Genomic DNA, 13,291 nt, shown 5'->3' with positions numbered 1-13,291 from the left:
TTAAAATAGACCAAAGAGATAAAATAATAATATGTCATATAAGGGCCTGAATTGTGTCCTGGGCCTGAAGACATATTGATAGAAAAAACATTTGGGAGATAATTGAAATGTTAATGAGTACAGAATGTTGGGTAATGTTATTGAATAATTGATTTTCTTGGGTTTAGTATTGCTCATGATATAGCACATTGTGGTTTTGTAAGATAATCTCATTTTTATGAGATACATGTTAAAGTGCTTTGAGGAGAAGTACCATGATGCCTGCAACTTACTTTCAAATGGTTCAGCAAGAAATTAAGTATATACATGCGTGTGTGTGCACATATATGTACACCTGAAAAAAGAAAAATGCAAATGTGACAACATATTGTTAATTATTGAATATACATAAAGTTTATTGTACTCTCAACTTTTCTGTAGATTTAAATTTGTTTAAAAATATAAAACTATTTTTTTTAAAAAAGAAAAAAGATGTTTGTTCTGAGGAACAGAGCTTGAGATATGTAGATAAGAGTATTTTAATGACATGTATTTTAGAACTAGAAACAGTTCAAACTAGAACTATTAGGACCCTGCGTATAATTCTGCATCTCTAGATTCATGTAAACCTTGAGATTCTTGGATAGAATAATGGGAGAAATTGATTTATCTCCAAATTCACCCCAACCTCTGATGGCAATATATTTCCAGCTAGACCCATTTATCCAGTGGCACCTCCCATGGGCATCCAGTTGCTCCCTGGCACGCAGATAGGACTTCCCCTTCAGTGCCAGCATCAGCGCTCACTTAGGCTGTTTGCTGATTTGGGTTGTGATCAATGAGGTAGTTTAAACCTTTTGCTGTTTAAGACACTTCCTTGCCAGGCATGTGGCTCATGCCTATAATCCCAGCACTTTGGGAGGCTGAGGCGGGTGGATCACTTGAAGTCAGGAGTTAGAGACCAGCATGACCAACATGGTTAAAGGCCATCTCTACTAAAAATACAAAAATTAGCCAGGCATGGTGGCGCGTGCCTGTAATCCCAGCTACTTGGTAGGTTGAGGCAGGAGAATTGCTTCAACTCTGGAGGCAGAGGTTGCAGTAAGCCAAGATCATGCCACTGCACTTCAGCCTGGGAGACGAGTGAAACTCCATCTCAAAAAAAAAAAAGACACTTTCAACTGGACCACTTTACTCCAACACTTTTGAAGTTATCTGTTAACAGTGTGTCTTATTCTGATCAGTTTCATTGTGAAACACACTTTTGTTCTGGGCTAATGCTGTGTCCTTTGAATGTAGCGTAGACTAACGACAGTAGATAGATAGTAAACAGGCTTTAACAAGTACAGCTATTTTATGATAACCTCATTTCTTCAGCCAGAGGAGAGTTACAATTTCCACATTTAAACAATTCCAATTTTCATAGGCAACACATCTGTCCTCAGGCTATCAGTTTGCTTTCTTTTTATGTTTATTAAAATATATTTATTGCAGTTTGCCTCTCCAAGACTAACAAAAATAAAATTGCATTTTGAAGCTACTGATGTAGTGCCTTAGCAAAATTAGAAATTGATATTGAGCATGCCAAAGGAACTTAGAATGAATACCCGGAAGCCAGTTCCCTGATGGCTCCCAGGGAATTTGGCATTCCCTTTTTTTTTTTGAGATGGAGTGTTGCTCTGTTGCCCAGGCTGCGGTGCAATGGCATGCTCTCGGCTCATGCAATCTCTGCCTCCCAGCTTCAAGCAATTCTCCTGCCTCAGCCTCCCAACTAGCACAGGTGTTGGGAGGCTAATTTTTATATTTTTAAGTAGAGATCAGGTTTCACCATGTTGGTCAGGCTGGTCTCAAACCCCTAACCTCGTGATCTGCCCACCTCAACCTCACAAAGTACTGCGATTACAGGCTGAGCCACCGTGCCTGGCTTGGCATTCACTTTTTAAAAAGTCTAGGGTGGGTCAGGCTAAAGGAGATGAATTAAAGGAGATGGAAATGAACATTGTTGTCTCACAGTTTGTGTATACATAATTACAAGTGGATCTGTGAATAGTAAAGCTTATCTCTTTTATTTAGGATCTTCTGGGAAAGGACATTTTGGAATTCTGCCACCCTGAGGATCAGAGCCATCTGCGTGAGAGCTTCCAGCAGGTACATACTGCTGGTGCCCACTTAAAGCTGATGCACAGTCTGGGCACCTATGGATGTGGCTGGCAGGACATTAGTCCTACTGTGTGCCAGGCAGGCTGCAAGGTCCTACCTACGACCTCAGTCAGGGCCCCTACTGGGAAGGCGCTCACAGTCTAGTAGGGAAGACATACATACATTAATAAACAATTACTGTGTAATAGGAGAAGAACTCTAAAGGGTCATGAAGAAAAAGACTGCAGAGTGCAGAGGCTGGAGAGGTTAACTGCATGGGGAAAAGGCAGGAATTGTTCCTGGGGAAAGAACAATTGGGATGGGTCTTAAAGGATGGGCATAGAATAAATGAGGGAACATTCCAGGCTGAAGAGGCAGCCCTAGAGATGCAAAAGAGAGAATCCTAAGCAGTTCCTAGTGGCTGGAGTGACACTGGCCAACTTGTAGGTGGTGGGCAGTGCCGATAAATGAGCCTGGTACAGCCAAGTTATGAAAGGCCTCTTAAGCCATGCTAAAGAAATAGATTCTCTCCTCAGTCAGTAAATGTGGGCCGGGTGCGGTGGCTCACACCCGTAATCCCAGCACTTTGGGAGGCCAAGGCAGGCGGATCACTTGAGGCCAGAAGTTTGACACCAGCCTGGCCAGCATGGCAAAAACTCATCTCTACTGAAAATACAAAAATTAGCCAGGCATGTTGGTGCGCACCTGTAGTCCTAGCTACTTGGGAGGCTCAGGCAGAGGAATTGCTTGAACCTGGGAGGCAGAAGTTGCAATGAGCTGAGATCGCACCACTGCACTTCATCCTGGGTGACAGAGCAAGACTCTGTCTAAATAAATAAATAAAAATAAAGGTAAGTGAGGATGACTTTGAGGATTTTAAGCAGAGCAGTGTTTTGAAAAGCCACTTTAGTAGTCCAGGTATGCAGAAGAGACAGATGGGAGAAATAACTGGAAACAAAGACAGGAGGCTTTTAAAATTGTCCAGGTAAGAGGTGATGAGGCCAGAATGTGAGCAGGAGCCATGGGAATTTAAAATAGGGGCAGCTGGAGGAGATGGGTGTTTGACTGGTGCCGAGGCTTTGGATAGACATGGTCAGGTGAGGGGGGGATTCAGGATGACCTGAGAATCCAAGAGCGTGGCCACCCCAGTAACAGTGTCATGCACATCGTGACTGTTAGCCGCTGTGTGCCGAGCACCTACTGTGTGCCAAACACTGTGGGAAACCCTGCCCCACATGCTATTGAATCTGCATAGTAGTTGGAGGAGGTAGGCATCCTCATCTTCACCACTGATTGTAGAACCCAGCACAAGGGTGACTCTTAACAAAGCAATCTAAATGGATCAAAACCCATAGCAGGTGACTTTCATTTGGGAAAAATGTGAAATTGGAATGGTTAAACATTGTCTTTTTGTGCTGTATGTTTGCTAACTATGTGACGATTATGATAAACTTTGCATCGTTTAGGATAGTCAGGTTTGGGTTGGGTGGGCTTCATTTTTCTGGGTTAGTGGAAATGGAGGTTTCACAGTGATGGGGCCTCCATTCGGCGCCCAGTAACTGGCCAGACCCATTTCACTATCTCATGTAGTCCTCACACCTACACAGTAAGTGTTGTCTGCCCCATTTTTTTCACAGTAGACTCTAGGGGGTGCAGTTCCCTGCCCCAGGTCACAGAGCCCAGGCCTGCCTCCCTGCAATACATCCAATCACAACACCACACCCAGCACACAGGCCTCTCCATCCAGCAGCACATCAGAGGCTTCACACTGCTGACACTGTCAGAACCCGATTGGTTTTGAAAAGACAGAGAAGGAATTGACATCTGATCCCACCCCGACATCCAGCTTAAGTAACTCTCACTCTGTGAGCAGCCACCGCATTCCTCCAGCAGGAGGGGAGGCCGAGACAGCGATGCTAGCAGTCCCAGCCCCAGCCCGGGCCACAGGACACAGTGGGCAGCGGCCGAGCAGCCACAGGGACATCCTGGAACACACCGTGCCTCGGTCCCGTGCTTGTGTTCTTTGGTCTCCAGCCACCAACAGCAGAGGTGGGGATCAAATGTTAATAAAGGGAAGTGGCTTCTCCTTGCAAAAGCAGGGAGGTGGCTGCGTCAGCTAAGAGCCAGCTCTTGAACTCTGGATTTAAACAAAAGCACTTGAATAGCCCAGAGGAGGCCCTTAGAACTTGATTGAGTTTGTGAGGAATTTAAGTTTGAGGGGGTGACAGCGAGCCAGCTGGGGGCCGGGAAACTTGCATCTGCTCTTGGATTCCTTCTCTGGGTCACAGTTTACCTATAGGTCAAAAAGAGCTGAACTCCGTGAAAGTGAAAGCCAGTTCCCATCTCACCCGTCTCCTTTCTGCTCAGGCACCTTCCATGATGATGAGGATGATGAAGGGGGCTGTTTTTTTGAAGAGCCACGCTAAGCTGGGTTTTATGCTTGGCCTTGGCTGTCCCCTGCATTGCACCTGGGTTAGGCACAGCATGTGCACCACCCTGGTCTGAAGGCCTGGACCGTGTCACTGGTACCATGCATAGCCAATCCCCATGACATCTCAGGTATCTCAGCCTCCCAGGATTTGCCCATGCCGTGCCTTCTGCCAGGAGCGCCCTCCCCACACAGCTTCACTTGCCCACACTTTACCTGCCCTCCAAATGCGTTCCAAACTCTAGTTCCACAAGCCGTTTTCACGTCCTGACTGCAGGCTGTCTCTCCTCGCCCTCCTGGTAACCGCATGGTACTTCATCTTGAGTTTCTGTAGTGGCATCAAGCGTACTCTCTGAGTTATAGTTATCTACACGCTGATTCTTCACCTGCTGGCTGAGAGGCTCACTGAGGACAGAGATTGTGCATCGGCAATAGGGATTTATGGAAAGGGCTTTGGTGCCAGATAGATCTAGGTTTAAGGTCATGTAAGGCTTTATTTAGGCAAGGTATGTAACTCCTTTGAGGCTCAATGTCCAGGTTCACAAAATGCTGTTGTGAGGACTGCCTGAGCTAACATGTCTAAGGTCCTTAGCCTGTAATGTGGCCCCAGGAGGGTGCAGAACTGTCAGCCCCCTTCTTCTGTTCTCTTTCCACAGCTCCTAAGGCTGAGCTTCTCTTTCTACAGCTCCTAAGGTGCTGCCTTCCATGTGCTTGTTGCATGGATCTGACAAATTTCGCACCATCTCAGACATTCTAGTTAGAAGAAACCAAAATAAAGCACTTCCTTTCCTGTGCCTCCGCAGAGTGCAGAAGATGTGGGTTTTGAAACCTGGACAGTGACTCCCTATGTCCCATGTTTTTGGTGCAGACACAGAGATGTCCCCTTGGACACCCCTCAGAATGCAGACCTGAGGGGTACATGGCCTTGACCTCCAGCCCCACAAGGGAAGAGCCAGGTTGTTTTTGGGCCGCAGATGTGCCCAGCCTTGCTTACTCCACAGCTCAGCCTCTTCCGTGGTGTCAGGGACAGCCTCTCACCCTCCCAGAGCTCTTGGTTTGGTTTATTGATCACTCAGGGATTTCCCACCAGGGAGTCTTATCTGACATCCTCAGGCTCAGATTTTGTCCGGCTTCCCCTAGGGACAGTGCAGAAGGAGGATGGCCAGCCCTGGCCGTGGGGCCAACACACCACTGAGTCACTTTGGGAAGTGTGCTCTGAGAGCCTGCTCCTTGCAGGGCTTGAGGATAGAGATAGGTAGACACAGGTGACCGAGACGTCCCTGTCCCCAGGCTGCTTACAGTCTGGCCAAGACGGCAGACAACACCGAAGAACAGACCATAGGTGTGGTGGGTGTGAGGAATGGGTGAGCCAGGCCTTCCCTGACCGCAGGGAAGTCCCCTTTCTCATCTGTGATAATATTGTGATCTCTCACTCAGCAAGCCCAGCCGCCATGGCCCAGAGATTTCCCAGCCCTGATCTGGGGTCTGTATGTGGCTGTGGAGGGGAGAACTCCTGCTTGCTGTATTTTGTGCTGGAGGTATTATCACACCCAGGCCTATCCCCACCAGTCATTTATATTCCTTCTTCCATTTGTGCTTCAACCATGAAAACCGCATGGGAATGCTGCCTTCTGCACATATGCGTGTGTATTTCCGTTTCCGGTTTCCGGTTTGCTGGGTGTGCATATGATGTGTACAGCAGTTGCCCTTTATCTGCAGTGTTGCCTTTCATGATTTCAGTTACCAGCAGTCAACCACAGTCCAAAAATATTAGATGGAAAATTCCAGAAATAACTCTTCAGTTTTAAATTGTGTGCCGTTCTGAGTAGCATGATGAAATCTTGTGCCTCCCCATTCTGTCCAGCCCGGGCCATGGATCCTCCCTGTGGTGACTGTATCCACACTACACTCGCTGTCTGCCCTTTAGTCTCTTAGCCATCTCAGTTATGAGATCAACAGTACCGTAGGCTTGCATTCAAGTAGCCCTCATGTTACTTAATAACAGCTCCAAAGTGCAAGAACAGTGATGCTGCCATATTGTTATAATTGTTCCATTTTATTATGAGTTATTATTGTTAATCTCTTAATGTTCCTAATTTATAAACTTGATCATAGGTATGTATGTATAGGAAACAGCATAGCATCTATAGGTTTGGTATTATGCACAATTCCAGGCATGCACTGGGGGGGTTTGGATTTTAGCTCCCTTGGATAAGGGGGCACTGCTGTATATTTTATTTATTTTCTTTTTTTTTTTTTTTTTTTGAGGCAGAGTCTCACTCCATCACCCAGGCTGCAGTGCGGTGGCATGATCTCAGCTCACTGCAACCTCTGCCTCCTGGATTCAAGCAATTCTCATGCCTCAGCCTCCTGAGTAGCTGGGACTACAGGCATGGGGCCTGGCTAGTTTTTGTATTTTTAGTAGAGATGGGGTTTCGCCGTGCTGGCCAGGCTGGAGTGTATTTTCATCGAACAAAGGGGAGATCTGTGTAGCCAGGGGGACAATCTTGTGATTTGGAAATAAGATCTTGCTTCCAGTCCCAGCTTTCCCACCAAAGTTGTCTCATGTTGGATGACGTATTTAATTTCTCTGAGTCTCAGTATTATCAGCTCTAAATAATAAAACCCATCTTACAAAACTCATGTGAGGCTATTTCTGAAGCAATACATTTGAAATCATACCACATCAAAATTTAATAGATAGAAACCTATAAATAAATAAATAATGCATAGAAAGTTATCGTTTCATTATGTCTCCTACCAGAGAGTCTATTGAATCCATTTTGCGATGTTAAGCAGAGGTTAAGCATCTTGTATGTTGTGGTAGCAAGAAATAAATCCGTGAATACAATGTAGCTACATATCTGAGTGGGATAACTTGGGGGTGAGTGGCTAGTACCAAACCCAGAGTGCCCTAGCAGCCAAGGCAAAAAGAAAAACGCTCTGGCTTGCAGAGTTTTCATGATCTGATTTGTAAAAGCTAAGTTAAAAGTCCTGCTATAAAGCAGGCATTGACTGGTTGCCTTCTCACACTGTGGTTACAGAATGACCCAAATGCAGTGCCCCGTCATTACACCTGGAGGTAGGTGGAGGAGGTCCCACGGCAGAACGGCTCTCCCTCTCTTACTGTCTTTTAGCCACAGTGCCCCTGTTCTGAGGTCCTGCTGGCCCCTGCCACCACTGCATTGCCTGCTGCCTCTCCCTCCTCCCATTTGGCACCATCCTTCCTCCTGCTGACTTCCTTCTCCAAATGTTTTCTCAGGTGGTTAAGCTGAAAGGCCAAGTACTGTCGGTCATGTATCGATTTCGCACCAAGAACCGGGAGTGGATGTTGATCCGCACCAGCAGCTTCACGTTCCAGAATCCCTATTCTGATGAGATTGAGTACATCATCTGCACCAACACCAACGTCAAGTACGTACTCGGCCGTCTCCCTCTCCTGGGATCCGCATGCACTTGCTTGGGTCCAGAGCTGGCAATTTTATCTGGAGCTCTTTTCTCCCTGCAGGCTAATCCTGCAGCTGGAAATCCCTGCAGGATTAAGAATAGAGGAAACTGACCACAGGGACCAAGTCCCTCTTCTAATCTGTGATCACACTGTGATCTCTTACTCAGCAAGCCCAGCTGCCATGGCCCAGAGATTTCCCAGCCCTGATCTGTACATGGCTGTGGAGGGGAGATCTCCTGCTCGCCGTATTTTGTGCTGGGGGTATTATCACACCCAGGCCTAGCCCCACCAGTCATTTATATTCCTTCTTCCATTTGTGCTTCAATCATGAGAACCGCATGGAATGCTGCCTTCTGCACATATGCGTGCGTATATGGTTCCCCATCACTGTTTCCTTCCCGTGTTCCTCCTTCTCTTTTCCCTCCTGATTTGTGAGAAACAAAAGAATGAGTGATGAGCATGACACTCCCTTCCCTTCAGTGCAAGGTGCTCCAGTTTCTGTTCCTCTTTTCTCCCCCCCAAGCATGGACCCCAGCCAAGTGGAGCTCTGCTGAGCCCTCCCTTCCTGCCTCCTGCTGCTGCAGCGGCTTGTGCCTGGTTTCTTGGTCCTACTGAAGCTGGAGGTGGAGGAAGTGAGACTGAGCCTCTCGGCAGCTCTAGGGATTGGGACAGGGGACAGGTGTCCTGGGGGTTGGCACCTCAAGGACACATGATTTCTCCACTGCCCGGCATGGAAACATTCTTCCCTGCTCAGGGCCCCAGGATCCCAAGATCTCTGCTGGAATCACCCCTGCCATATTCCATGCATGTGAGCAGTCCTGGGCTCCAGTCCTGGCCCCACTGCTTCCTGGCTGTGTGACCTTGAACTAGTCACTTCATCCTTCACCTCCCTCATAAGGTTGCTGTAAAGATAAAATGACGTCAAGCAGCGGGCCAGACCCTGGGTACAGCTTTAGCACAGTGAGCGCGATCTCAGGCAGGCCAAGCCTCCTCTGCATTTAGTCTCAAGGAAACCCAAGGCCAGGGAACCAACACAAAGACATCCGGGCAACTGCAGGCATGTGGAAGCCATGGCCAGTGTGTTGGGAGGGCTGTAGCCGGCAAGGGTGTGAGATGAGGCTGGCACCGGAGAACTGTTCCCAGTCTTCCCCATTGTGGGCAGTGGCAGCAGCATCCACCATTTCCCCCAGTTCAGCACTCAGTCAGGGGACATGTTTCCAGCCCTCCTGCCTCCTCTTCCTCATCTGCCAACACCCCTGCTCGGTAGCCTCCCTGTAATTCTGAAGCCTGAGGTGGTCACCACAGCCTCCTGGCACCCTCAGAACTTGCTTGACTCTGCCCTCTGGTGCCACCTCTGAGCCCCTTGGATGTGGGAGTTCCCATCTGGACCCCCAAAGTCACCTTCTTTCCAGGCGACACCACCCTCTGCGTCCTCAGCCTCTGCCCTGCTCCTGTGCCAGATGTCCCAGAGCTGGACAGATGAGTCCATGTGAAGCCCCTCAGAGGGCCAATGACCTGGATTTTTTTTTAACTTTAGATTCAGGGGGTACATATGCAGGTTTGTTACATGGATATATTGCCTGATGCTGAGGCTTGGACTTCAGTTAAAACAGTTCCCAGCAGGTATTTTCTCAACCCTTGCCTCCCTCCCCCTCCCACTCCAGTAGTCCCTCTGTGTCTATCGTTCCCATCTTTATGTCTGTGAGTACCCAGGGTTTACTTCCCACTTACAGGTCAGAACATGTGCTGTTTGGTTTTTCAATTCTGCATTAATTCACTTAGGATAATGGCTTCCAGCTGCATCCGTGTTGCTGCAAATGACATGATGTTGTTTTTAATGGCTGCATGGTATTTTTTTTTTTTCTTTTTTGAGGCAGAATCTCACTCTGTCACCTAGGCTGGAATGCAGTGGCACTATCGGATCATGGCAACCTCGACTTCCTGAGCACAAGTGATCCTCCCACCTCAGCCTCCTGAGTAGCTGGGACTACAAGCATGCACCACCACACCCAGCTAATTTTTTTTATTTTTAGCAGAGACAGGTTTTGCCATGTTGCCCAGGCTGGTATCAAACTCCTGGACTCAGGCAGTCTGCTTGCCTTGGCCTCCCAAAGTGCTGGGATTACACGTGTGAGCCACTGCGCCCAGCCCACATTTTCTTTATCCAACCCACCATTGATAGGCACCTTGATTTATTCCTTCTCTGTGCTCTGATGAGTAGTGTTGCAATGAATATGCAGTCCAAGTGTCTTTTTGGCAGAACAATTTATTTTCCTTTAAGTGTATCCCCAGTAATACAGTAATGGGATTGCTGGGTTGACTGGTAATTCTGTTTTTCATTCCTTGAAAAATCTCCAAACTGCTTTCCACAGTGGCTGAACTAATTTACATTCCCATCATCAGTGTGTAAGCATTCTCTTTTCTCTGCAACCATGCCACTGTGTTATTTTTTGACTTTTTAATAATAGCTGTTCTAACTTGTGTGAGATGGGATCTCATTGTGGTTTTGATTTGCACTTCTCTGGTGATCAGTGATGTTGAGCATTTTTTTCCATCCGTTTGTTGGCTGCTTCTCTGTCTTCTTTTGAGAAGTGTCTTGTTCGTGTCCTTTGCCCACTTTTTAATGGGGGTTGTTTTTTATTCCTCATTGATTTGTTTAAATTCCTTGTGGATTCTGGATATTATTTCTTTGTCAAATGCATAGTTGGCGAATATTTTTCCCATTCTATAGGTTGTTTACTCTGTTTATTGTTTTTTGTTATTGTTTTCTTTGTTTTTTCTGTGCAGAAGCTCTTTAGTTTAATTAGATGATGACTAACCCCAGCTCCCATCTGGGGAAGTCACCTACTCTTTCTAAGCCTCAGTTGCTTCATCTGCAAAATGGGGAGAATGACAGAACCTACTAGCCCAGCATCATAGAGTTTTTCTGCAGATTCTGCATGGAGCTACTGCATATGACACACTCTACCATGACAGCAGGCAGAGTTGGCCCCAGTAAATGTGGTCTGCAGGAGCTATCCCTGAGATTGGCAGCAGCAGCCACGGCAACCCTGCCACCCTTGCAGCAGCTTGGCAGTTTCCTGGGCCAGCTCTTGCCTGCAGCTCTAGATTATGTTTGTTCTCCTAAATGCCCTGTCTGCCTCTTCCTCTAACTCTGGCAGCTCACCTTGCCTTCCAACAAACAGAGACACCAGGACACTCCTGGTGATTCTCTCCCTGTTCATGAGTGTATCTGTCTCAGTGCCCTCCCCTCCTCCATTTCTGGCTCCTAGCAGGGGCAAAGCCTCCTCCTTCTTCATCTCCCTGCACATCTCTGGTCTCCCGTGACCTTCCCTTCTTGTCTAATCCCTCCTTGCAGGCTCCTTCTTGGGCCTTCACATAGGCTCCGACTTCCTGATCTTGGAGAGCCGCTGTCCGACCAACCCACCAAAGCTCCCCTCCCAGCTGGCCCTGCCAGACGTGTCTGTGGGAACCTCCTTTTTCACCATTCATCTGTACTTAGCCCCTTACAGCCTGGCTTTTGCCCTAAAGCAGTTGAAATTGTTTTCCCAGCAGCCTCTGATAACCCACATGAAATAACCTGTTCTCACTGGCCATTCTCCCCAGACTCTGTCCAACCAGCCACTCTTTCTCAACATCACCCTTGGCTGACTTGATACTCTGATTCTTCTTTTACCTTTGTCTTCTAGTCAAGACTTCCTTGGTTGTAAGGAGAGCAAGAACAAATGCACTAAGTCATAGTTCCAGGCATGTAAAAAAATATTATTTTACTATTTTCTATTCTGATTTTATCTAGTGAAACTCAGTAAATGTGGCCAAATTAAGGATGTTTTATTGTCTCACTTCTCCCAACATGGGAAGGGGGTGGTTCTTCTTTACTTGAGGAACAGAGAGGTACCACCAGTGCCAGGCTCATGTGTGACCCGGCCTTGAAGAAAATAGGGAAGCTTGAGAAACGGGAATAAAAGCAAGCAGGACTCAGGATTCCATGGTGCTTTCTTTGTTCAGCAGATGGGTTATGGAGGGTGCTGAGCATGGACCTTTCAGGAGCTCTTGAGACAGGGTAGCAGGGTGTGCCCGCTGCCCTGAAGGAGCCAGGTGCAGGGCGGTGGGAGCCCAGAAGGGAGAGGAGGAGGAAAATGCCAGTTTGGATCTGCTTAGCATCTGTTCAAGCCACAGCTTTGTCCCAGCCTCACACCTCCTGTCACGACCCCCTCCAGCCACTCCCAGCTAAGACTTGGGCTCCAATAACATGGAGAACGTAAGAAGGGGCAGACGGAAGGGACAGGGAGAATGCAGTGGGGGCAGAGAATAAATGCTTCCCCCCAGAACCTCGGAGAAAGCGTCTCCAAGAGGTCGCCCTGCAGAGGGACTTGCACGAAAAGGTAAGATCTCCGTGTGAAAATCAACCCCCGGCAGAGGTTTTGCTTCCTTTTTCTGAAAGTTAGGCAGCACTGAGAAAAGAGAAAAGCCGTCTTGTACAGGGGTGGCCTTTGCAGTTCCTCCCGACAGCTGCGCTTGCAGCCTGTGACGTTGCGTGGATCAGGATGCCCCTCAGGACGCAGTTAGACCAGAAGCCTCCATCCGGTGTCTCTGAACTGAAAGGTCCTGCACTGGTGAAGTTGGCTGGAAAAGTTTACTGCGGACGGTAGAGGGCAGTGATAACCATGGATGTGGACTGGCCAGCACTTTTGAATTAGTGAGGATGACCTTTGCCAGCAGTAGGCAGACTTGTTCCGGAAAGATCCTTAAATGCTCTGTGCAGAGGGGAGGGGATGGTGGGGGGTGGAGGGTGGGCAGTTTGCAAGCTCGCTTGCTTTCAGTCAAAAGCATCCAAAGGAAACTTCCTGGAGAAATTGAGTGTTTAATGTCAAGCATTTGTGTAAAGCTGCTACAAAGAGGACCTCCTTATCACCCTGGCATTTTTTCCTGTTCCATCAAATACGGAATGAAGTCCAGAAAAACACAGACCCATTTAACATGCTGGTCACATGGCACAACTTTGAAACGTGCCTTGGCACAAGGGGCCAACACTCTTTTGAGGCTGTTTCTTAGCTGGAGTCATTTCAGCGTTTTCACATGGGCACAACTAGCTGCTGTGCTTTCTTCATTTCCAATGTCTTTTTAGGGAAGTGAGCTGCAGTTATCCCTGAGTCTGTTCAGACCAAGTCCTCTCTCCTGTGATAGCATTGTTCTAGTGTTGTCAATACCACTCCTGCTGTTTGTGCTCATGTGTGTGCATGTGTGTGTGCATGTGTTTTTAAAACCCCACCATGCCCAGAATCACAGTTGAGTTT

The 13,291-nt window shown here is 47.6% G+C and overlaps 1 protein-coding gene across 14 annotated transcripts in view; it reads left to right on the top strand.

Annotated features, from left to right (window-relative positions):
• Positions 1-13,291, top strand: part of ARNT2 (aryl hydrocarbon receptor nuclear translocator 2) — a 186,681-nt gene that overhangs the window by 137,945 nt on the left and 35,445 nt on the right. For all 14 annotated transcript variants that reach the window (XM_017973327.4, XM_078326913.1, XM_008998512.5 and 11 more), the window contains exons 11-12: positions 2,053-2,127; positions 7,809-7,960. In XM_017973327.4, coding sequence (XP_017828816.2) covers positions 2,053-2,127; positions 7,809-7,960 — 227 coding nt within the window. The remainder of the gene's footprint in view (positions 1-2,052; positions 2,128-7,808; positions 7,961-13,291) is intronic.

This window comes from Callithrix jacchus, chromosome 6, assembly GCF_049354715.1.
Source record: "Callithrix jacchus isolate 240 chromosome 6, calJac240_pri, whole genome shotgun sequence".
Taxonomy (NCBI): Eukaryota; Metazoa; Chordata; class Mammalia; order Primates; family Cebidae; genus Callithrix; species Callithrix jacchus.
This window is presented reverse-complemented; position numbering and strand designations above follow the sequence as displayed.